At 58.2% G+C, this 23,032-nt stretch overlaps 4 protein-coding genes across 5 annotated transcripts; 1 reads left to right on the forward strand and 3 right to left on the reverse strand.

The window, feature by feature from the left end:
* Positions 1-1,148: 1,148 nt before the first annotated feature.
* On the forward strand, positions 1,149-9,979 carry ZBTB39 (zinc finger and BTB domain containing 39). The gene is made up of 2 exons (XM_049819100.1): positions 1,149-1,232; positions 2,924-9,979. Exon 2 carries the CDS (start codon positions 3,033-3,035, stop codon positions 5,169-5,171), a length of 2,139 nt encoding a protein of 712 aa, XP_049675057.1. The 5' UTR covers positions 1,149-1,232; positions 2,924-3,032; the 3' UTR covers positions 5,172-9,979.
* Positions 9,980-10,838: 859 nt separating this feature from the next.
* Positions 10,839-15,362, reverse strand: GPR182 (G protein-coupled receptor 182). 2 transcript variants are annotated; one of them, XM_049819304.1, is made up of 2 exons: positions 15,143-15,362; positions 10,839-13,901 (listed from the first exon to the last, which is right to left on the reverse strand). In XM_049819304.1, exons 1-2 carry the CDS (start codon positions 15,333-15,335, stop codon positions 12,799-12,801), a joined length of 1,296 nt encoding a protein of 431 aa, XP_049675261.1. In that variant the 5' UTR covers positions 15,336-15,362; the 3' UTR covers positions 10,839-12,798. The 2 variants fall into 2 exon arrangements, with proteins under 2 accessions (XP_049675261.1, XP_049675262.1); XM_049819305.1 differs by having other exon boundaries at positions 15,065-15,217.
* A 2,133-nt stretch (positions 15,363-17,495) lies between these two features.
* On the reverse strand, positions 17,496-19,618 carry LOC126046549 (retinol dehydrogenase 16-like). Its single transcript, XM_049819095.1, is given in 6 exon segments — positions 17,496-18,157; positions 18,160-18,195; positions 18,288-18,315; positions 18,317-18,458; positions 18,919-19,177; positions 19,303-19,618. Coding segments are annotated over 6 exon segments (1,137 nt in total). The 3' UTR covers positions 17,496-17,801.
* A 940-nt stretch (positions 19,619-20,558) lies between these two features.
* On the reverse strand, positions 20,559-22,840 carry LOC126046550 (retinol dehydrogenase 16-like). The gene is made up of 4 exons (XM_049819096.1): positions 22,408-22,840; positions 22,030-22,288; positions 21,125-21,288; positions 20,559-20,966 (listed from the first exon to the last, which is right to left on the reverse strand). The coding sequence occupies exons 1-4, from the start codon at positions 22,721-22,723 to the stop codon at positions 20,749-20,751; spliced, it is 957 nt and encodes a 318-aa protein (XP_049675053.1). The 5' UTR covers positions 22,724-22,840; the 3' UTR covers positions 20,559-20,748.
* Positions 22,841-23,032: the final 192 nt, after the last annotated feature.

Raw genomic sequence — 23,032 nt, forward strand, 5'->3', positions numbered from 1 at the left:
GCCGGGGCAGCGCTGCCGCCGTTCCGACCCACGCACGCGTGTCCCTGCACGCGCCCCCGGCCCCGGCGGCAGCTGGGCCGTTCCGAACACCCCGCGTACACGCACCCGTACCTGTACCGTCCGGCCGGTTACGTACACTGTATACATCCACCCGTGCCTCGGCGGGACACGCGCCCCGACCGTCTCTGTCTCTTGGCTGCGCCGCGCTGCGACCTGGCGTGCTCGGCGCTGCACGCCCGGGACAGCCCACGGGGCCGGGGCCGGGGCCGGGGCGGCGGGGCCGGGGCGGGGGGCCGTGTGCTCTTGGGCTGCAGCGACCTGCCCCTGCCCCACACCTGCCCGCGAAACGAAGAGGTGCCCGGGTGCCCGTGCCCGCCCGTTCCTGTTGCCCGTGCCCGTGTCCGTGCCCATGTCCGTGCATATACCCGTGTTCGTGTTGGTACCCGTGCCCATGTCCGTGTCCACCCGTGTCCGTGCCCATGTCCGTGCATATACCCGTGTCCGTGTTGGTACCCGTTCCCATGTCCGTGTCCACCCGTGTCCGTGCCCATGTCCGTGTCCGTATCCGCCCATGTCCGTGCCTGTGCCCATGCCCGTGTCCGCCCGTGCCCATGCCCCTATCCCACCCGTGCCCATGCCTGGGCCCGTATCTGTGTCCGTGCCAGTGCCCATGCCCGTGTCCGCCCATGCCCATGCCCGTGCCCGTGTCCGGGTCCATGTCTGTGTCCGTGCCCGTGCCCATGTCCGTGCCTGTACCTGTGTCCGTGTCCGCCTATGCCCATGCCCGTGCCCGTGCCCGTGCCCGTGTCCGTGTCCGCCCGTGCCCATGCCGGTGCCCATGCCGGTGCCCGTGACCGTGTCCATGTTCGTCCGTGCCCATGCCCATGTCCGTGTTCGTGTCCACCCGTGTCCGTGCCCATGTCCGTGCCCGTGCCCCTGTCCGTGTCCGCCCGTGCCCATGCCCGTGCCCATGTTCGCCCGTGCCCATGTCCGTGTCCGTGTTCGTGTCCGCCCGTGCCCGTGCCCGCCCCCGCCGGTGCCGGTGCCGTCGCCGTCTCCCGTCCCCCCGTCCCCCCCCGCCCGCAGTTCCCCTCCGAGCCGCAGGGGGAGCGCTGTGGCCCCGCCGCGCGCGCGGGCGGGCGGAAGGCGGCTCCGGCGGCGGCCGGGGCGGACGGAGGGCGGGTCGGCGCCTTTGTGTGAGCCGAGCCGGGATGGTGCGGGGCGCCGGGCAGGTAAGGACCGCCGCTGGCCCGCAGCCCCGCCGGCCGCCGGCTGCTGCCCCGCCCGCAGTCCCGGGGGCCCCGCGCCGCCCCCCACTGCCCCCCGCACCGCGATGGGCCCCGCGCGGACCCCCCACGGGCCTCTCGCTGTTCCCCGTGCTTCTCCCCGGGGGTCCCTTCCTGCCCCCCCCCGGGGGGTCCCACCAGAGCCCCCCCCCCCCCCCTCCTCCGCTTTGGCTCCCCCCTCCGCGTCCCTGTGGGCCCCTCGTTACCCCCCCCGTGCCCCCCTCCCTAGCTCCCCGCTGTCCCGCGTGGCTCCTCCAGCCCCCCGCGGGGCCCTGCCCACCTCTCCCCCCTTCGTTGCTCCATGTTCTCCTGGGCCAGGTCCGGGATTCCCTGCTCCCCCCGCAGAGAAGGGAGCCTCTCCTTCCTGCCTGCCTGCAGGCAGCGGGGCCTGCCGGCCCCTCCTCACCCTCCGGGGCCGCCTCCTGTCCCTGCGCCCCCCGGTCTCCCCCTTCCCTTCTCCGTCTCTTTTCCCTCCTGTTCCGTCCCCAGGCCGCCCCCCCACCCCTGCGCAGGGATCCCCAATGCTGCAGGAATTGCCCACGTCCTGGCGGTTTCTGGGCTGGTGAGTGTTTCCCCTTTGGAACCTTCCCCAGCCATCCTCATTCTCTCCAGCTGTGAGTGGTGCTTCCCCGTTGCCTTCTCGGGCAGGGGCTGTCCCTGCCTTCATCCCCCCTGCCTTCATCCCTCGGCGTCCCAGGGGAGGACAGCCTGTCCCTGGCTCCATTTGGCCTTTCCCTGGAGCTGGGCCAGAAGGCAGCCCAGTCCCCTTCCGCCTCCTGCAAACTCCCCAGTCTCTCCACTGGCATCTGGGGTCGTTGCTGAAAGGACGGGGATTAGGGATAGAGCTCCCTGGGGTAAGTTCGTCAAGTCCCCGGGTGGACTGAGAGCTGGCTGAGCACTCGGGAGTGGGAAAGGGTGACAAAGGCAGTGGGACAAGCTGGAGGGATGAGCTCAGGTGGGAATTGCCAGTGACATCGGCCAGGTGTCCAGGCAGCCTGGGAATATTGCACAAACCACCTGGCTCAGACCACTGAAAGGTCCTGCAAATACTGGTATAGCAGAGGAGAAATCTCAAGGGAACCGGAGCAGCTGGCATGCAGGGGAGAATCCGAAATGAGATCCCACCTGGAAACCGAAAGTTACCGTGTGGGTATGGGAGTAATCTGAAGCAAAGGTATGAAGCGGTGGTGGCTGGAGGAGACCTGGAGGCAAAGCCAACCACCGTGTAGAGCCTGAATTTCAGTCCTCCAGACAGGAGTGTTATCCCTGGCTCGGGGAGAGGAGGAATGTCTCCGTAACAGGCACCGGCTAGGGCTCAGTTTCAGAACTGAGTGGAGCTGCGAGGCAGAAGGATCTCTGTCCGTGCCCAGATAGAAGCGGGAGCTTCGGGCTGTCGCTGGTAGAGTAAATGGCTTTATTTTTTCTGTTTGTGCCTTTCCCTTTGTGCGTCTTTCCCATCGCTTCCCAAAGAGTCAGTCTTTGAACTTACAAGATAGGTTTTAGTCAATCTCTATCTAAGCAGCTACACTGCTGCTTCTCTATTGCTTGTCAGGAAAGTGGAAAATTTGAGATACAATTAGAATGATGTCTCTTTGGTTGTTAAGGTATTAACATTTTTTGCATTTTCCTCTCCCCAGAGCCCCTTGCCCTGCCAGTTTCTGGATGCCAAGCACCTCCTGCTTATGAAGCTGATGAATGCGTGAAGAAGCAGCTGACCAGGAGAGGGACTCTTAAGCAGCTGCTAAGATGGGCATGAGGATCAAGTTGCACAGCACCAATCACCCCAACAACCTGCTGAAGGAACTCAACAAGTGCAGGCTCTCCGAGACCATGTGCGACGTCACCATTTTGGTGGGCACCCGCTCATTTGCTGCACATAAGGCTGTTCTGGCCTGTGCTGCAGGCTACTTCCAGAACCTCTTTCTGAACACGGGGCTGGATGCTGCTAGGACCTATGTAGTGGATTTCATCACGCCGGCCAACTTTGAGAAGATCCTCAGCTTTGTGTACACCTCGGAGCTCTTCACAGACCTGATCAACGTCGGCGTCATTTATGAGGTGGCAGAGCGGCTGGGCATGGAAGATCTGCTGAAGGCCTGCCATTCAACCTTCCCTGACTTGGAGAGCTCAGCCATCACAAAGCAACCCTCCCTGTCCATGAGTGAAGGCCGGTCAGGTCCTCTGAGCAGCACCTCCTCAGAGCAGAGCCATTCTTTGGGTGAAATCCGGAGTGGTGGGGAACATTTTGGCCCTGAACGGAATTACATCTTGCATGGGGAAGTGGCAGGCAGCTACAAAGAGGATGACAGGAATACCGTGAGTGAAGCCAGCCAGACTCTTCCCCTGATGCATCCGCAGCAGCCTCCCAAGACAGAACAGGAATCGGATCAAGGGCAGTTTGCTCCTGCTGCAAGTATGGCGACCCAGCCCAGCCTGGGCGGTGTGAACATTGTTGTTCAAACCACCGCAAGCTCCTGCCAGCAGTACAAGGTCCAGAGCAATGGTGACTATGGCAAGGGTGGCTTCTTTACAGCTGATCCTTCCATGGACATCTCCACGGGAAGTAACTCCTGTCCCAGCAACAGTGACCACTCCAAAGAGCAAGGTTTTGGGCAGATGGATGAGCTTCAGCTGGAGGATTTGGGCGAGGACGAACTGCATTTCGAAGATGCCAGTGAAGAACTGGGCCCAACGGAAGAAGTTATTGAGCTGAGTGATGACAGTGAAGAAGAGCTGGCCTTTGAGAACGACAGCCGGGATAGCAAGGCAATGCCCTGCCAGGTGTGCAAGAAGGTCCTGGAGCCCAACATCCAGCTGATCCGCCAGCATGCGAGAGATCACGTTGATCTGCTCACCGGGAACTGCAAAGTCTGTGAAACCCACTTCCAGGACCGGAACTCCAGGGTCACTCATGTTTTGTCCCACATCGGCATCTTTCTCTTCTCTTGCGACATGTGCGAGACCAAGTTCTTCACCCAGTGGCAGCTGACCCTCCACCGACGAGAAGGGGTCTTTGACAATAACATCATCGTCCACCCCAGTGACCCGCTGCCGGGGAAGATCACCATGTTTGGGGGAGGGCCTGGCTCAGAGCTGGCGTGCGCTGCCTGTGGGAAGCCTTTGGCCAAAGATTTCCACACCGTCCGCAACCATATCCTGGACCACGTGAACTTGAAAAGCCAGACGTGCGGTGTGTGTGACCAGAGGCACCTCAGTCTCTGCAGCCTGATGTGGCATACCCTGTCTCACTTGGGGATCTCAGTCTTCTCCTGCTCTGTTTGTGCCAACAGCTTTGTGGATCGGCACCTCCTGGAGAAGCACTTGGCCGTTCACCAGAACGTGGAGGAGGCTCTCTTCCGCTGCCACTTCTGTGGCCAGAGCTTCAAGCTGGAAGCAGCGTATCGTTACCACGTCAGCCAGCACAAGTGCGGGGGCAGCCTGGACATCCGACCCAGCTTTCGAGACCGTCTCCAGCATCAGGGCCTGCAGAAGAGGAAGCTGCCGGAGGAGTTCCTGAGCGAAGACTTGGCGCTGCAAAACCAGCCAGGCAACAGCAAGTACAGCTGCAAGGTCTGTGGGAAGCGGTTTGCTCACACCAGTGAATTCAACTATCACAGAAGGATCCACACTGGAGAAAAGCCCTACCAGTGCAAGGTGTGCCACAAGTTCTTCCGCGGCCGCTCCACCATTAAGTGCCACCTGCGGACCCACTCGGGAGCCCTCATGTACCGCTGTACTGTGTGTGGGCATTACAGCTCCACGCTCAACCTCATGAGCAAGCACATAGGCGTGCACAAAGGCAGCCTCCCCCCGGACTTCACCATCGAACAGACTTTCATGTATATCATCCATTCCAAAGATGCGGAGAAAAACACGGACAGCTGATGGGGTGAGGCAGAGCAGGGCCAGCAAAGGAGCAAATGCTAATTACAGAAGCTGTGGAAAAAATGTCATTTATTTTATTTAATGGTCAGGCATCATGGATGGAATCCTCCTTTTCTATTTTTTTAAATTTCTTTTTGGCCTTGCTAGGGCTTTTTAGATTGGTGGCATTGTACAAATTAACAGCACGTAATCTACATCACTGTTTCCAAGAAGTCTGTCGTGTTTACTTACCTCTGGTCCTGTTAGAGGCCATCGAGTTCTGTGTTTTTAGCATTTCTCACTAGGTTTGGAATCTAGATATTTTTTTTTTAACCTTTTAGCCCACTTGACTAGGCTAACCCTCAGTTTGAGCTTGTCCACAAACTGATGCTGCTAAGATTTTTCACACCTGACCTCAGTAGAGAGGGACAGAGCCAGAGCAGGATGGTGCTGGACTTGAAGAAAAGGAAAAACAAAAAAAAAAAAAAAAAAAGAAAAAAGGAAAAACAGACTCATTCTGGGCATCGCTGGGGTTCTGCTGCTATTGCAAGGAGATAAGCAAAGTCCGTGTCACAGAATCAGCCTTGAAAGTCATTGCTCCGTTGCAGGGGAGATGAGCAAGCAGCATGTGAGTGTGCACATGCAAATGAGGAGGGATACCTGGCAGTAAATGAGTAGGAGGTGATTGTCACTCACAAGGGCAGTTCCTAGGCAGTGCCGTTGGTCTCTGGGAGCCCTGCCTGAGCCAGGAATGTGGCTAGCAGTTTCTCTGCCATGCCCGTGACATGCCGCTCGCTCGTGCCCCGAGACCCCATCTCCAAAGGAGGAGATGAAGGGGTGACACCACCTCTCTGAAGAGCCCGAGCAGTGGGTCAGCTGCGTGGAGGGAAAGAGGTGGATGCGTGAGCAGAGGGAGCTGTCAAGAGGAGTTGCTGACCTGGAGAGGGCAGGGGAAGCAGGTTCATGTTGTGGGGTTGACTGCTCCTTGGGAGATATATTGTGATGGCACGGTCATGCCTAACTTCTGCTGCCCTGCAGTTGGCCATCGAGAGCGTGCCGACCTCTCCTCAGCTCTCCTCTGCCTTCGGCAGCCATGCACGTCGTGCTCCACCAGCACGGTGTGTCCCAGGGCTGCCAGTTGCTGGAAGCGCTGGATGCCAGAGAGTGGCGTCGCTGCGGCTGTGTGGATCCCAGCAAGACAAGATGTGATGAAGCTGTTGCCTTAACTCCCAGGAAGGTACCTTTGAGGACTCTTCTCTCTGCTGAAGGGATAGCCCCCTCCCGTGGTTGCCGTCATGGCTCACCGCATCCCGGACAAGTCTCGTGGCAAATGTGTGTTGCAGGATGTTGTTGGTGCAATGTGAGTTCATTCATCTTTTGTCGAATCCTGCCGTAAATTCAGCAGGCGCCGGCTGGGGGCTGCAGCAGAGCAGCTCTGAGAGCCGGCAGCAATAGCAGCTGATGTGAACCTTAGCTCAGCCTCTCCTGGACGTGTGTCGCATGTGGGCTGGGGGCTCCTCGGCACGGTGGGCTCTCCCGGCTGCACTGGCGAGGTCAGCCCCATGCCGGCAGTGTTTACACCAGGAAGGGTGGGGATCAGCTTTTTCCCATGTTATCCTGCTGTGGGGCAGAGGTGGAGAGGAACAAATATTTCCGATGCCGCAGCATGAGTTATGACTGCCCTTAGGTAACTCATTCTACCTCACAAACAGGAAGCGCTCAGGGCTTTCAAGCCACAGTCGTAGTAAATTGGCTCCTGCGCTTCTGTAAAGATATGCTGTTACAAAACAAAACTAGTGATTTGCAAACCCTGTAAACTCATCCCGCTTTCTCCTCCTCTCGAAGGGACAACCCGCAACAGAGGAGAGGCGTGGGCTGAACGTGTGGTTGGTGAGCTAGGAATTCCTGGGGGTTGCTTCCCCCGTTCCGCTGTGGCCTTGGGCAAGTCACTTCACCTCTTTGCCTCAGTTTCCTCATCTGTAAAATGAGGGTGGTAACACTTGTGGTACCTACCTACCTCCCGGGAGTGTGGTGAAGATTGCTGGCTCATACCTGCAAAGCGTGTGGGAGATGCAAAGTGCTTGGTGAATATTGATGTTTAGTGTCCTAGGGAAATGACAGCCTCCATCCTTTCCTGTTCTGTACCAGTTACTGGACCTGGTCAGGTCAGTTTAGTCCTGTTACAGCCTTCCTTGTTGCAAGCAAACTTACCTTTAGCCCCTTCCCCATCACAGTCCTGTGAAACGAGCTCTGTAGCAATGTAAGAAGTGGGGGGTGGCTCAGCGCTGCTGTGTCTGTGGAGGGGCTGTGGGAAGCAGCACTGGGGAGCGGGAAGCAGGGATGTGTGTGCTGAGGGGTAGCGGCGCTGTAATGTCCCCTGGGCTTTGCAGAGCACGTCTCCTCATCGGCTGGGCGTGTTGCTGTTGGGAGCAGGAGGAGTTTGCATCCTGGGGAGAGAGGAGCTGGAGGATGCAGAGGTGTGCGGCTGCTGGAAGCCCCTGCCCTTCAGCTCCATCCATCCTTCTATCCCTGTGGTTTGCTTGTAAAGCTGCGTTTCCACCACGGCACCTCCAGATCCAGGTCCAGGCTTGCTGTGACGGGGGAAGAGAAAAGAGTCAGTGTTGAGCCGTGTCCCCGCTGGCAGTGCTGAGCCCTGGCTGGACCTAATGACCCTTCCCAGGCAGCTCCTTCATCCTAAGCTTGTAGCATCCTCAGTCACCCTGTGGACCTGCAGTAACCGAGTCCGACCCCACTGCACGGAGGTGGGGTGGGAGGAATGGACCTTGCTGAGGAGGAACGAGAGGCCATTGGGAGTTTGTGTCCTTTCCCCAGTCCCTGTAATACTGGCCAAATTTGGGGCCAGCTGATATCGCCTTGGGGGGTGTTAAAATGGACTTGTCCTTATTTTGGTGCCTGGAGCCTGTTTTCAGAGGAAGAGAGGCACCGCAGTAATCGCCAACCCTGGGGCCAGCCAGGCTGTGCTGCATCTGCCACTGGAACTCTGTTTTCCAAACTCTGGTCTCATGGTACTGGTCAGCTGCCAGGCCACGGTCTGTGATCTCTAGCTGGTCTGCAGAGCCATGTTTAGCTTAGTGTTGATAAGTTTAAAAAAAAAAACACATTTTGAGAACGCATGGTGCTCTAGGAAAGCGTGGAAGTTGATGGCAGTCCACTGGAGGCTCCTCTGAGGAGCTCTTTGAGTTACAGGGTTTCTTTCATTGTCCTGGTGGTGGCAAGATGGGCTGGTAGACAGGAACTGCTGTGACCTGCTCTGCCCTGGAGATTGCTATGAAGGATGTGAGGGGGGCAGATGAGGCTTGGGAGAGCTGAGTCCTTAAAGCCTCAAGACACTCCTAAAACGTCCCAGAAGCTGTGATGAGCTTTTGGATGGGTTGGGGCGCTGCTGTGTGGTAGTGTCTGCAGCCCCATATCTAGCTAAGCTGTGAAGCAAAAGCCTTTTGTGCACATAAACCAAAAAGAGAAGCTTTTACACTGAAACACTAACGGGCAAAGCAAGCCCACCCTTCTGGACACAGGGACGGGAAAGCAAAAACCCACCCCCTTCACTGCCAGTTGTTTTTGGTTGTGGGGATGGGGAGAGCACTTGGGTCCCTGGTGTTTCTGTGTCTTGGATTCTTTCCTGTGTTATAATGAATCATTCCCACATGAAACATCTCGAGATCAGCAGTGAGTCCCATCTGCAGAGGGGATGCCGGGACAGATCTGGACGTGCAGCGCTCCTGTGCTGGCCTGGCCTCATGCCACTGCTCCTCCTTGGAGGGATTTTTTCCCAAGAGGGGTCAGAGACCTGAGCACTCCTTCCCCTGGGAGAGTTCTGGGCCTCTCCAAGCCTGCAGCCAGCATCAGGGCTCTGTTGTCCCTGTCCCCTTGGCGGCATGGCTGTCCCCGACTCCAGCCAGCCTGGCTGGGAGCTCCAGTGTTCCTCCAGAAAGCTGTGTGGCTGGGGAGGGTAGGGTTGGCTGGAGCGGTGGGCTCATCCCAAGTCCCCCACGGGCTGTGTTGCCCCGAGGAGCTGTAGCTCTGACCCGGCTGCATCGCGGTGGAGGCACCCAGTGACGGCAGGGGCTCCTGGCCAGCGGCATGGGGCTGCGTGCGTGCCAGCGGTGCAGCCCCGCACAGCTCCTTGTTGGAAGCCAAGTGCTGTTTGCAGCATCGGGGCAGCCCGGGCTGAAATTCCCTGCCTGGATCTGTTGCCGCTCCACCGCTGACTCACAGTGCAGCCTTTGGCAAGCCTGCTCGCCTCCTGACCTCACCTCCCCTCCGTGAATGTGGGGACAACACTTACCTACCTCTCCTGGGGCAGCTGTGAGGTTTAACTCATGTTCGCAAAGTGCTTTGGGATCTTCGGGGTACAAGAGGGGAACGCAGAGGGGAAATGCTTCGCCGTGAGCTGTGCCGGTGGCGTTTGCAGAGAGCGACTGGGTTGCAGGTCCTCACAGGAAACCCTGACATAAAATCCCCCTCCAAAAGGCGGTGCTTCGAGACTGGTCTTATTCAGATTTCTAAAACACAAAGTTCAGTTTGATTCTCCCCTTTCTCAAAGGATCCAGGTCTCTTATCAGAATAATTAAGCAGAAGAAAGAAAAAGAGTTGAATTGCTGTCTAACCTTTTTGTTAAGTTAATAGTAGGTACTGACCTCCTGATATTTAAGTGTTTACTATCTATTTGCTGTAAAGTTTTGTATATTTTGTAAACTTCCCCCCCAAATAGTAGATGTCTAAAATCGTTGTACATCGGGTTCTTTTATACTCCATTGTTCAGCACAAAGTGTGGTTTTTATTTAGAATAATAAAATGGAAAATGTTGACCTCTTGTACCTTGCTTCTTTATAAAAATTGTTTCTTTAAATGTGCAGATTGGCATTTCTGTCTCTTCAGGGGTGCCTGGGAAAGCACATGAGCCGTTCCTGGTATCCTGCTCCTGTGCTGTGCTCTGCAGGATTTGTGGCATGAGTCCAGGCAGCCGGGGCCTCTTCCTCACCGCCTCCTCCAGCACCCGGAGCAGCGAGAGGAGAACGGACTCTGGCATTTCTGCAGGCTGTTTCCACAGCAGGTTGGGAGCAGAGCCCTTGTTAGAAACCATTTAGGAAATTCTGGGGGGGTTGTGTTCTTTGGTAAGCCCTGTCTGTGCTGCCAGCGCTGTGTTTCACTGAGACCTGGACCTTTGCAGGCTCAGAGCTGTTAGCTGGGAAGCCAGATCAGTGGGCAAATGCTGCTGGGGTTTTCAAGAGCCACTTTAATTTTTCTCCAGCAGCGAGGCTTCCTTCTTGCTTCGGGGTTAGGGTGACCGGCCTGCTGGGCATTGCTGTCGGCTGGGGCTGCTGGTCTGCATTGCCACTGGAGCAGCTTGGGCAGAGCTGCTCTGGGGAGAGCTCACCTGGTGGGACAGGTCACTGTTGCCGAGCCAGTGACCAGCAGTGGGCACTGGAAATTCAAGCTGGGTGGGTGGCCCGGGGATGTATAGCTGGTAATTGCTAAAGGAGCCGGTGGCTGGGCCAGTTTACCCTATGGGGTGGTGAGGCTTTAAAGGAAGACTGAGGGACCCAGCTAAAGGACTAGCTGGGTTTCAAGCCCACATCACTGTGTGGGGCTGTATGAGGCTTTACCTGAGGTCACTCTGGCCCTGAGGCCTATGAACAAAGTTGCAGATACATTAGAAGAGTTTAAAAAAAAAAGTTTAATAAGTCAAATATTGAATTTTACATGTTTAAGTAACTTGAAATTGAATATATTGTTGTCCTGGTTACGTCACGCATCAAGTATCTTGTTATTGTGTACTTATCTTCCATTTCTTCATTGAAAATGGCAGGGGATTAGCAAAAGGAAGCCTTAGGGAAGATTGAGGATCAGAGCTGTGGGTTGTGTCAGTGTGAAGCTGCCTTCGTGTTCTCCGGCTTGTTTTGGGGCTGCTCAGCTTCACTGTGCGTGTTGTGCCCAAGAGGGTCACGGGGACGAAGGCAGTGAGGTCCTGTGTTGGTGCAGATCCTGAAGGACAGCCTCTGTCCCTGAGAGCTTGCAGTCTAAGTGGCTCTACACTCACAAGTTGTGAAACTGCATGCAAGTAACATAATTAAGAAAAAGGAACTGCCACGAGTTGCCTCCCTCAACAAGGTACTGTTGTGTCTGAGGGGACTGGCTTCTTCCCCAGCTGCGCTACGAAGTCTTTCTGTGTAAGAGATAAATTTGGCTTTTTCTGTCAACGCTGGTATCCCCTGGTAGTAAGAAGGAACATCCCGGCACACAAGGAGCCCTGAAGTATTTAGTGATTTATGCTGCCACAGGACCCCTGTAAATAGCAGAGCCGTTCCCAGCCAGTCCCATGATAACTGAGCGTTCATGTTAACCCCTGGTCGTGGGCTTCTGCCACAGCCTGGGACATCCTGCTCCCCACCCACCGCTCTCTGCTCCAAGCATCCTGTCCCTAGATTTGCTTATGCTTTCCTTTTTTAATATGTGTTTCTTGAGCAGCTCAAGGCCTTTGGTAGATTTATGGACTCCCTTCCAGTGACTCGCTCTTTCACCTTCCCCTGCCAAGGGCTTGACCTGCAGCATGTGACAGCAGAATCCGGACAACGATGAACTTTCTCCGGATGCTCCAGTTTCTTACACAGCCAAAAGCCCAGCCTGCACTTCAGCTCCGAGGATTTCTGCATGTGTACGTGTTCCCACGGGGCGTGCTTCAGTGCGACTGATTGAAAGGGAGCGTGTGTGAAGGTCTGCCAGAGTCTGCCAACATTTAGAAATGCACCCAGTGGCCTTAGAAACCTGCCAGGAGATGCTCTAAAGGAGGCTGGGTTTAATGGGATGGGTCATGCTGCAAAACACAAACTGGGAACCCCACCTCTGCTGCCACCAGTCACATTTGGAAGCAACCGTGCCCTGTCAAACACAGTTTTAACCATTGCTGATTTACTGCTGGGTTTGCAAAATTGCTCTCAACGAGCTGCTGATCTCAAATCGTTCCTCCCCTCCTTCAAGCTCAGGTCTGTGTCATGCTCAGCCCCTCAGCGTCACATTGCCTTCACTTCTGTAAAATCAGGCTTTGAGCCGTTTGCTAGGCACGGGGAGGAGAGGTTTGTGTTTCAAAGGAGTTAATTTCCTCTCTCCTGCTTGGATGGCAGCAAGGCAGAGGGGCAGCGTTCAACGGACACTTCTGCAGCTCGGTGTATCCAGGGCTTGTGTGTAAGTGACAGTTGGGGGCTGCAGAAAAATCTGTGAAGGGAAAGGATTGTGTGCTCCCAGTTCCGTGGCTTGGGGCAGTACAGGGGTGGGGTCCCAGGGGCTGGATTTGTGTTCAGAGTTCTGGGTAGAGTCATGCACTTTATTACTGCTTTTCTTTTGGAAAACAGGAAATATCTCTTTCTCTTATTCTTTCTTTAGCTAAATAGATCTGATACAACAGCACATCAGAGGCAAGATGTCTGTAGCTCCCCGCACCATCTCATTTCACATTTGGCACCCTGCCCCGCCTTCAGAGCACAGGAGGTGGCCAGCCAAGAAGTGTTTTTTAAAAGCAAAGTGTCTGCTTATCACCAGGAAAAACAATCTTACTGACCTCAGTGAGTGCAGGGAGCTGCCGCCCCTCCACAACCCCTTGCCAATGATGAGTGGGAGAGTCCGATCCCCCTTAATTGGGAGGGTTATTGTCCTTTGTGATGACTATGGAGTGCTGTGTGGTGGAGGAGGAATTGTCTGCGCCCTTCTGGCTGCCTTGGTCTTTGGGGATGTACTTAACCACAGCGGAGATGAGCTTGCTGCGGAAGTTTTTGCTCAGGAAGTTGTAGAGGATTGGGTTAATCACACAGTGGAGCAGGGTGAAGCAGTCTATGATGTCGTAGAAGAAGTAGAGGAAGTGGGCAAATGTGCAGTGCAGGATGATGTGGTTGCCATCGAGGGTGAGCAGTGTAAGCATGACATGGAAGGGCAGCCAGCTGATGAGGAACACCACGATATAGGCGTAGATGAGCAGACAGTGCTTTCTGCTCTCTGGCTTGGTGCGCTTGATGAACCTGGCTGTCAGGATGTTGAAAACAGTGATGATGGGAAAGGGGATTAGGAACCCAATGGTGGTGGTGGCCAAGCTGACTGCCAGTGCCCACTCGTCATAGGTCTCGAAGGGGGCCATGAAGATGCAGATGGGCTCTCCAGTATTGACCAGCTGCATGTGAGCAACCTCCAGGAATGGGATCACTGCTGCCAAGACCCAACTGCAGGCGCAGATGACACGGCGTGCGCGGTGCTGGTGCTTACGCCAGAAGAGAGAGGAGCTGGTCAGGGACACATAGCGATCCACGCTGAGGCAGGTGAGGAAGAAGATGCTGGCGTACATGTTGGCAAAGTAGAAGTAGTGTGTGAAGCGGCAGAGGAAGCTGCCCCAGAGCCAGGTATAATCCAGCATCACCTCCAGCATCCAAATGGGCAGTGAGAGCAGCACTCCGAGGTCAGCAATGGCCATGTTGATGATGTAGAGGTTGACCAAGCTCTTGTTGCCCCATGTCTGCCAGTTGACCCAGATGACAAGGAGGTTCTCCACCAAGCCCACCACGAAGATAACCAGGTAAAGGATGAAGAGGATCACCCGCTTGACATTCTCATCCAGGCTGAACTCACAGAAGGTGTAGGTGTAGTTCAGGAGGTGAAACAGCTCAGACCAGTTGTGGTAGTCCCCATACTCATTCAGGAGAGTGTGTGTCTCGGTGGGGGCAGTGGTCACCTCAGCCATCCTGGTAGCTGCAAGGAAAGGGAAAGCACTGAGTTGTGGCTTGGCAACTGCGCTGAGCCAGACAGCTTGAAAGTACAGAGAAACAGCCGATCTCTCCTGTCAGAGCTCAGTCCTCACGGGAGGCACTGAAAGTACTTTTCGGTATTTTTTTAATCCAGTTTTTACTGCTATGGTGACTTCCTACATCCACTCTCAAAAGATGCTGTACCCACAACAGATGATAACTCCATGTCCTAGACAAAATGCAAGCCACAAACAGCAGCTGCCCACACACCCACACATGCTCCCAGGTGGTGGCTGTCCCACAGCCAGGTCAGCCGGGGCCGGGGACCAGGGACAGGCAGTGCTGGGGTGGGGACCAACGGAGGGGAGGGATGAAGGACAGGTGAGAGCACATGCCAGCCCCGAGGCTTGGCAACATCAGTCACTGCAGAAACGGAGCTGATGACCTGGGAATGCAGCAACCTTTAGGTGGGAGCTCCCCCCACTGAGGCTCGTGCTGTCCCCTGAAACCTGGAGCTCAGGTCCTGCTGCCACAGAGCCTGTAGGAATCCCGACGCCAGCTCTGCCACTCTGCCCTTGCATGCAGCAACTGGCTGCAAGGTGACTGGGGCACAGACAGGCACCCGGACAATTAAACGCACCGGTGACCACATCTACTTGACTCTCTGCTAGCAGGAAAGCCCCTGACCCCCACCCGAGCCCTGGGTGTGCGGTCGCTTCATAAACCCAAACAGCTGCCCTCACTCTGCCCGTCCTGCAGCTGCGTTGCTGGGAGCCGTTGGGACTTCCAAGTAGGTGATAAAATTATAAACTTAAGGGAAATGCAGTTGACCTTAACATCCTTTTATTGCCCCAAGTGTGAGAGCTCTGATCCCAGCACAGCTGCATCTGCGTGGCAAAGACACTGCCGACCCCATCCAGCCTCGGGCCGCTGGAAGAGCTTGCAAGACCAGCCGTTCACCTGGGAATGCCGGAGGACTGTGCCATGCCACCAGGGCACCTCCGCAGCACTTGGAGCCCAGCAAGCCAGGGAGTGCCACAGCCTGGCATACGCCACACAAGCAAACGGTTGTCACCCACCCACTCCCAAAACCGTGGAGGAGAGGAGAGCAAGCCCCCAGGGCTGGAGTCCCCCCATCCCCGAGGCTCCTCGACCTCCTACCCTCACCAGGCTGCAGGTCCTGAGAGATGCTGGTGGGAGAGGGGAGAGACGGACGCGGGCAGGGAGGGAGAGGTGTTGGCTCACCGGCAGCAGAGCCGAAGGCTGCGTGGAGGGGCTGCTCAGGGAGCGTGGTGATCCACTCAGCTCGGCGGCTTGCACGCCTCTGGGAAAGCAGAGCTGCGGTGGCGCGGAGCTCGGGGTGGGCTTGTTGGCTGCTTCCCAGCAGGAAATGACCATCGTGGTCTGATATCCTGAGACAGCCCAGCGCGGGTGACATTTGACTTGATTTCCAGCCCTGGGGTTCAGCTCCCTTTTGATTTTGCTGCAGGGCTAGGGACAGGCACGGGGAGGCCTTGGGCAGGTGTCGATGTGGGAGCCGCAGGTGCCTGGGGATAGAGTGGGGGTCCCCGAGGCTGCCCCGGGCAGCTCCCCTCCACCATCACCCCCACAGGACCTGGCTGCTGTGGCCCCACTCCTCTCAGGGGCTGGATCCTGCCCGGGTCCTACTGTGAGTGTGGGCAGGAGGGGAAAATGCATCCTTTGGGATGGACCCAGCTGAGCCAGGTCCTTCCCCAGCTCTGGGAGTCCCAAGTGGTTAGGGTGGGTTAAGGCGATTGTGCCATTGACTGTCCCTGATGCTCACACGATGCCAGGATGAGCTCAGGGTTTCCTTTGCAGGGAAGAGGGCTGAAAGCTGAACGTTTCTGCCAGGTCAGCGCTGCCCGTCGCTCCAAGCTGTCGCAGGAGTTGATGGCAGATGGCTATCGCCACAGAAACACCTCTGGCCAGGCAGCAATTAATCATCGAGCCGTGATTGCCTGGCAGTTTTGCAGGGGAAGGGAGGGGGCTTGAGCCTTGCCCCAGCACTGGGGAGGGGGCTGATAGGCAGAAAATTTTGCATCAAGCTGCAAGTCCTGCAAAACAATTGCAGGAAATCTCCTTTTTGAGTGCAGACAAGACTTTGTGATCAACAATCGGCTCGGAAGGAAGGCACGGCCGGAGTGGGGAAGCACGAGGGCACTGATAAGTCGGGTCTCACAACAACAAGCCCAGCGCTGGTGACCCGCGCGCAGGTACCCAGCCCCAGCGGGACCGAGGCCCCGGGTTGCAAACAGGAACTCTGCAGCTTTGTGCTTGCCCCAAGCACAACGGGGCGCGTTTTGGCTCGGCCGCAGGATGGGGGTGCGGGGGGGGGGGGGGGGCTGTGAAGGGCCATTCTGCTGCCCAAGGGGCTGGGTGGGCTTTATCTGCCTAGGAGGCAGGAATGCCATTCTGTTTCCATTTAACAGGACAGGAAATTTCCACACCAAACTCCAGGATCAAGAACAACCTGGGTGCAGTTGGGATTTGCACGGGGGCTGCCAGTCTCGGTGGGGACGGTGAGGTCTGGGAGCCGATTGCATTTCCAAGCCAGCCAAGCCATGGGGAGCGGGGCTGGTGACTCAGCCCTTTCACCCCATCCCTGCTGCGATGTTTAGGGTGCTCCAAGGCTTTTGGCATCCAAATGTGTGCCCAGGAGCCCCCAACCTCCCTAAGGGTCCAGGTCTCCCCTTTGTCTGGAGATAAGTGGGAAGAGGCAGTTTCTTCTCTGCAAAGTGGCCACTTCGACCCGAGTGGGTCCTTTGGAGGCCAGTGGATCAGGGGTCGGATGGATGGGGTGCAGGAAAGCAAAGAGGAGGGGCTGATAATGGTACCCCCCAGGCCTGGCTGGTTCCTCCTCCACCTGCCAGTGCTTCGCTCTGGGGTGAAATATGGGCACTGGGTCCCTCCTGGCTGCTGCCAGTCTGACCCCACTGAGAAGTCAGCAGGCAGCACAGACCTGGAGTGAGGTGGGCTCCAGGCAGCGGCAGCACTGGGGATCTGCCATTCTCCCACCCTCCCCAGGCAGCCAAGGGATGTGGGCGCAGGGGTCCCCAGAAAAGTGCAGCCAAGGCCCCCATGTCACCTCCTAGCAACTCAGCATGCCGCAGCCTGGCCCTCTGGGGACACGTGGGCCTGAAACGTGACGTGTGGGGGCTGCTGGGGACGTCTTACTGATTTGCTAAGCTGAGCAAAGCATTTAGGAAAGCTTTCTTGGCTGGGGAGACAGCTCAGTAAGCTGTAATGCAGCTTGCACAAGGGCCCTACATGCTGCCTTCCGTCCTGCCATAGCTCCCTGTCCCCCTGAGCTCCATCGCAGCCCTGGGGTGTCTTGGTCTCACATGGGCTCGGTCTCTGCATGTGCGGGAGCAGTGCGATGCTGGTGGGAGTGGGGCTGCTGCTAACATTGCTCCTGTCCTGCAGGCAAGTGCACAACCTCGGGGACCTAACCCCCAGCTAGTCATCACTAATCAGCCCTTAATTAGAGGTATGAATGATACATGAATCGCTGCCCACATGCCCGGCTCAGAAAAACATCTTTAACCATGTCCCGGGGCAGCAGCATCCCTCCAGCATGAGGCAGCGATGGGGAGCCAGAGCACCGCTGGTGCCTGCAACAGCCCTGCAGGCGCGATCAGCCATGCCGGTAGGTGCCCATTGGCCTCTGCCTCTGCCTGTGAGGATGAGCTGGATCCCCCGGTGCAGCCACCAGGCCCTCAAAGGGCTGCAGGGGCAGAGACAATCCTGCTCTGCAGCTCAGACATCCCCGGGGAACACAGCTGCTCTGGGCACACGTCGCAGTTGGGGTCCTGCCGCAGGCTGGCAGGGACCCCGCGGGCTGGCAGGGACCCCACCGGCATCACAGCTGCCCCGGCATGGTGGGTCACCCACCGTGGTGGCTAAGCGGGTCTTGGACACATCCGAGGCTGAGGTTCACCGCAGGCAGCCCCTCGCTTTGCACCAGCTTTATTAAGCAAGTTAACAGAGGCTTGAGGCAAGCGGGTGCCTGTGGGTGCTGCGTCCACATCGCCAGTCTGGTGGCCATCTTCAGGGGTGCACGGGCATCCATCCCTCTGGCCGGGACGGGCAGGAAGAAGCCAATGGCATCGTCGGTGAGCCAGGCTGGGCAGTAGCTGAGCGGCAGAAGGGTGAGCCGGCTGTCCCAGCCGGCCGTGTAGCGGCTGTGGGGGAAGCAGGCGACCAGCACTTGTGCCATGACGCTGGTGACAACGGGCAGGAGTTGCTCAGGTGGTGCAGCAGGACGCTGCTTTTGGCATCTGTGTGGGCAGAGGGGGGGTCAGCCTGGCCTGGCACGCTGGCGGTGGTGGAGTCACCAGAGAGTGCCGGGGCCACATGGGGATGTACTCACAGGTCTCCGGGTAATGGTGGCCGTAGGCCGTAGGCTGCCTGGGTCTCTGCTGGGAGCTGCTCCCAGAAGTGCTTGAAGCCCTTCACCACTGTTACAGGGTCGGTCATCCCTGTCCAGAAGCCACCAGGTTTAATGATGGAGATCTGCACCCCGAAGGGGCACATCTCACGCCTGGCGAGGGATGAGCTGTCAGCCTTGCAGATGGAGCTGCTGTCCCGAGCCGAGATGGGGCTGGGGGGGGGGGGGGGGGAAGAACTGAGCCACACAGGGTGAGGGGGAGCCTGTGACCCCCTCTGGGCACCCCGTTGTCCCCTGGGAGGTTGAAGGGGAGCCCTCTCCTTGCTCAAGGCTTTCTCAAAACCCTTCCTCTGGTTGCACAACTGTTGCTCTAGCAGTGCCTTGGTTTCCCAACCTGTGGGCAACCCTATTGGTATTTCACAAACTCCTGCCTTGGCTCGCTGCTGCTCTGCTGTATAGGGAAGGATATAACTGGGTGCGACATAAAACCCTGCTTGGGGAAAGTGGGGCAGAGCTGCCCTGCATGCCTGCACCTGCCAACGCACACCCGGCTGCTGTACAAGCCCTGGCATAGGGGAGCACGGGGGTCTGCGTGTGGCTGCCACTGCTGTACCAGAGGCTGTCGGAGAAGGTCTCCACGCCATACTTGGACATGCAGTACCCCCCACCAAAAAAGGAGACATGGCCCATCACGCTGGCCATGCTGACCACCCAGCCCCACACTTGCCACACCAGGGGTAGGAGGCTCAGCATCACCTCTATGAGGCCGACGAGGTTGACGTCCAGCACCTTGACGAAGTCATCCTTGGTCAGCCACTCATTAGGGGCGGTCAGGATGGCAATCCCTGCATTGTTCACCAGCCCCCAGAGCCCTGGACAGAGGGGATGGGGTGACGGGGGCTGTTCCCCTGCCCAAGGCCCTGCTCCAGCAATGGCTGTGCTGGCACGGGTTGGCAGAGCCACGGTAGGGCTGACGGGGGCAGCCGCCCCGTCCTACCTCAGTCGCCCACATGCTCCCGGACCCAGGCGGTGACAGCGGTGATGCTCTGGCTGCAGGTGACATCCAGGAGGATGGTCTGCAGCCGTGGTGAGGCAGCCGCCCGCAGCTGGGAGGCCCCGGTGCCAGTCAGGCAGGTGGCCAGCACCCACAGCCCCCAGGCATCCAGCTGCCGTGCCAGCAGGTTGCCAAAGCCGCTGTCACAGCCTGTGATCAGGACGTACTTCTCCGAGAGCCTCGGCACCGTCTGCCACTCCCGGTGCCAGCGCCGCAGCAGGTACAGCCCCATCAGCACCGCCACCAGGTACAGCCACATACTCGGGCACTGGCTTAGCAACAGCCTTCTGCGCAGTCCGCACTTGTGTCGTATATATAGAGGCCAGCGTGGAGGACCAGCCCCAGCCCATGCATTGGGCAGCACTGGTGGGAGAGCCAGGTGCTGGGGTTGCTCTGGGGCATGCTGGAGGATAGGCAGGATTGCAGCAGCACCTGAAGAAAGTTTTGCATCTCTCAGTTGCAGTTCATGGCTTTACCTTACACAGATCCGTGTGCCTGGAGCTCTACTTTGGCCTTTAATGGCTGTTTGTGCTGGCAGGGTGGATCCAGCTGCCCCACGGAGCAGGGTTTGGCTGCTCTCCAGACACAGTCGGCAGCACCTGGACTCGGACTTCTCCCTCTCGCTGGCTGTGCAGCACTTGCCCGGCTTTGGTCTGGTGGGGGATGGCAGCTTTGTCCCCTCACCCCGGGACGGGCCCTGCACGAGAAGGCAGCAAAGCTGCTAGGGTGAGCCTGGACACAGGCAAAGGGGTGTCCCGGTGTCCGCAGCCACAGCGGTGCCCGGGCATGGTTTGCTGGAGCGGGGCCGCCTTCGCTGACTAGGCGCTGTGGGTCTGCAGAGCCAAGCACAGAAGCAGGCAATTTTTGGGGATGCCCGAGGGGCACCGAGGAGGAGGAGAGCTGGCCAGAGGCTGCCCAGCCCTCTGCCCAGAGGGAAATCTGCCCAGGTTTGTACGGGTCTGTTTTTTATTCACTTATGTTAACTCCTGGAGTGCTGGCTCGGGTGAGTGCAGCTCTCACCCCTGTGAGGGCTGGACCCTGCACGGAGAAGGGACTCAGGGGAACGGCCAGAGACCCCAAGAGCTCTTGCGGCATGGCACAGCACAGCCAGCAGCAGTGCTGGTGCCGTTGGAGGAGCAGGGACATGACCTTGGTGCCGCTGCCCCAGCTGCGGCTGAAACCAAGCTCTGCCAGGCAGGGAGGAGGAGTTGTCTTTATTCAGAAGCAAACTGGTCTGCTAACAGAGGACAGCGGGTGTGAAACATACATTGTGTTAAAAATTCAGGAACCTATCGGCATGGTCTTGGCTGTGGGCCATGCTTGGTCCCACCCTGCACTGCCCAGCCCTGGCTGCTGCTGCCTGTCAGCTGCCTATGCCAATTCCCTGCCTTAGGCTTTCCGGACAGGTTTGGGGGAGAACCAGGTGAATATGACATCTGTGAGGGCTGATGGCAGGTAGCTGAGGGGGATGTAAATCAGCTTGGCATCCCAGCCTGCAGAGTAGCGCGTGCGAGGGTAGCGGCTGGTCAGCGCGTGCTCCATGCAGTCTGTGACCAGCCTCAGGTTGGAGTTGTATCTCTTCTGCATCTTCCTGAATGTTACCAAAACTGCAGAGGCAGAAAGCTCTGGTCAGGCTGCTAGCCTTCGACCCTCAAGCCGAACGGCTCAGTGGGATGACGGGGTGCTGGGACACCCCATGGCTCCAGGAATGTGCGTTGTGTCAGGAGAGAAACGAATTTGCTTAACCTTTAGGTGAGGTACTTACACTGCTTCAAGTAATTCTCCCCGTAACTTGCTTTGATTTCCTCTGGGAGCTTCTCCCAGATGGAAAGAAAATTATTCTCCAGGAGCTCGGCATTGGTGATCATCGTCTTGAAGTAGCCTGGTTCAATCACGCTGACCTTCACCCCGAAGCTGCGCATCTCAAGCCTGGAAGAGATCAAGCCCCAGGGGACACGGGAACAGCACCTGAATGCATCCGCTGTCCGCCAGCATGGGCTGCGCATGGGCACCGGTTCTCGCGCAGGATGCATGGCAGCCTTGTACTGGAGGTTTGACGGGGAGCCTGACCACCCCAGTGGACCCTGTGCCAGCCCAGTACACGTGCAAGGCAGAATGTGAGCAAACATCTGCTGAGTCTGGATAGGACCAGGCCAAAGCAAACCTCGGGACCACGGGGCCATTGCCCGTAGGATCCAGTACAGGGGCCAAGTCCGATAGGAGACGCTCAGTGCCAGGGCAGGCATTACCAGCTGGTGTGGCCACCCACAGCTTCCCTGCCGCTGGGAAGTCATCAGGCAGGGGAATGAAGTCAAAGCTCTGCCAAGTCCTTTGCCTTCCCTTACCCCAGGCTAGCTCTGCATGAGCTTGGCTGAAAGTGGAGCAGAGGCTGCCAGCTGCAGGCAGGGTTCCCCGCAGGCAGGAGATCACTCCTGTGGGACCCAAGTGCTGTAGCTGTGGCACAAGGTGTCCTGACATCAGGTTCACGCATTAAGCATCCCTGCAGCCCCTCCTCTCATGCTTTAGCAGCAGCTTAAACAAACTCAACCTGCACTTGCTTGCAGTTGCATGAGGAAGGGGTTTGACAGCCAGAGGCGCTGCTAGCCAAAGCCTGGAAAAGCAAACTGGGAAATCAGGGGCGGTGTCTGCCGTGCCAGACTTAGGACTTACCGGAGGCTGTCGGAGAAGGCCTCCACGCCATACTTGGACATGCAGTACCCCCCACCAAAAAAGGAGACACGGCCCATCACACTGGCCACATTGACCACCCGGCCCCGCGCTTGTCGCACCAGGGGCAGGAGGCTCAGTGTCACCTCGACGAGGCCGACGAGGTTGACGTCCAGCACCTTGACGAAGTCATCCTTGGTCAGCCACTCATTAGGGGCGGTCGGGATGGCAATCCCTGCGTTATTCACCAGCCCCCAGAGCCCTGGACAGAGGGGATGGGGTGACGGGGGCTGCTCCCCTGCCCCTGGTCCAGCAATGGCTGTGCCGGCACGGGTTGGCAGAGCCGCGCCAGGGCTGATGAGGGTGGCCGCCCCGTCCTACCTCGGTCACCCACACGCTCCCGGACCCAGGCGGTGGCAGCGGCGATGCTCTGGCTGCAGGTGACATCCAGGAGGATGGTCTGCAGCCGCGGTGAGGCAGCCGCCCGCAGCTGGGAGGCCCCGGTGCCGGTCAGGCAGGCGGCCAGCACCCTCAGCCCCCGGGCGTCCAGCTGCCGTGCCAGCAGGTTGCCGAAGCCGCTGTCGCAGCCCGTGATCAGGACGTACTTCTCCGAGAGCCTCGGCACCGTCTGCCGCTCCCGGTGCCAGCGCCGCAGCAGGCAGAGCCCCACCAGCACCGCCGCCAGGTACAGCCACATCCTCGGGCACCGACACCGACACCGGGAGCGCAACCGGGGTGCCGCGGCGGCTGAACGGCTCCGGACCGACCTTGGCCCTGCCCGCGGCGCCGCTGTCAATGATTAATTAGCGCGGCCGCGGGCTCGCCAGCGGCTCCGGTGCAACGACCGCGGGGCCGCCCGGTACTACCGGCCTGCGGGGGCGGCCGCACCCCCCCTCCGGTCCCGCCCCGTTCCCCCTTCCGGGCATCGGCCCGAGCCGGACCGGGATCGGTGCCATCGCGGCGCTGCCGCTTGGAGCCCGCCGGGCGTCCGGCCCCGGGGCTCTGC

Source organism: Accipiter gentilis, chromosome 16 (genome assembly GCF_929443795.1).
Source record: "Accipiter gentilis chromosome 16, bAccGen1.1, whole genome shotgun sequence".
Taxonomy (NCBI): domain Eukaryota; kingdom Metazoa; phylum Chordata; class Aves; order Accipitriformes; family Accipitridae; genus Astur; species Astur gentilis.

Excerpts from the sequence above, each read along its gene's own strand:
- ZBTB39 (XM_049819100.1), top strand. The coding sequence starts at position 3,033 with ATGGGCATGAGGATCAAGTTGCACAGCACCAATCACCCCAACAACCTG.
- GPR182 (XM_049819304.1), bottom strand. The coding sequence starts at position 15,335 with ATGTCACCCGCGCTGGGCTGTCTCAGGATATCAGACCACGATGGTCAT. Across the intron at positions 13,902-15,142 it reads AGCCTTCGGCTCTGCTGCCG|CTACCAGGATGGCTGAGGTG; the intron begins GTGAGCCAACAC and ends CTTTCCTTGCAG.
- LOC126046550 (XM_049819096.1), bottom strand. The coding sequence starts at position 22,723 with ATGTGGCTGTACCTGGCGGCGGTGCTGGTGGGGCTCTGCCTGCTGCGG. Across the intron at positions 22,289-22,407 it reads GGAGCGTGTGGGTGACCGAG|GGCTCTGGGGGCTGGTGAAT; the intron begins GTAGGACGGGGC and ends CCCTCTGTCCAG. Across the intron at positions 20,967-21,124 it reads GGAGAATTACTTGAAGCAGT|TTTTGGTAACATTCAGGAAG; the intron begins GTAAGTACCTCA and ends CTGCCTCTGCAG.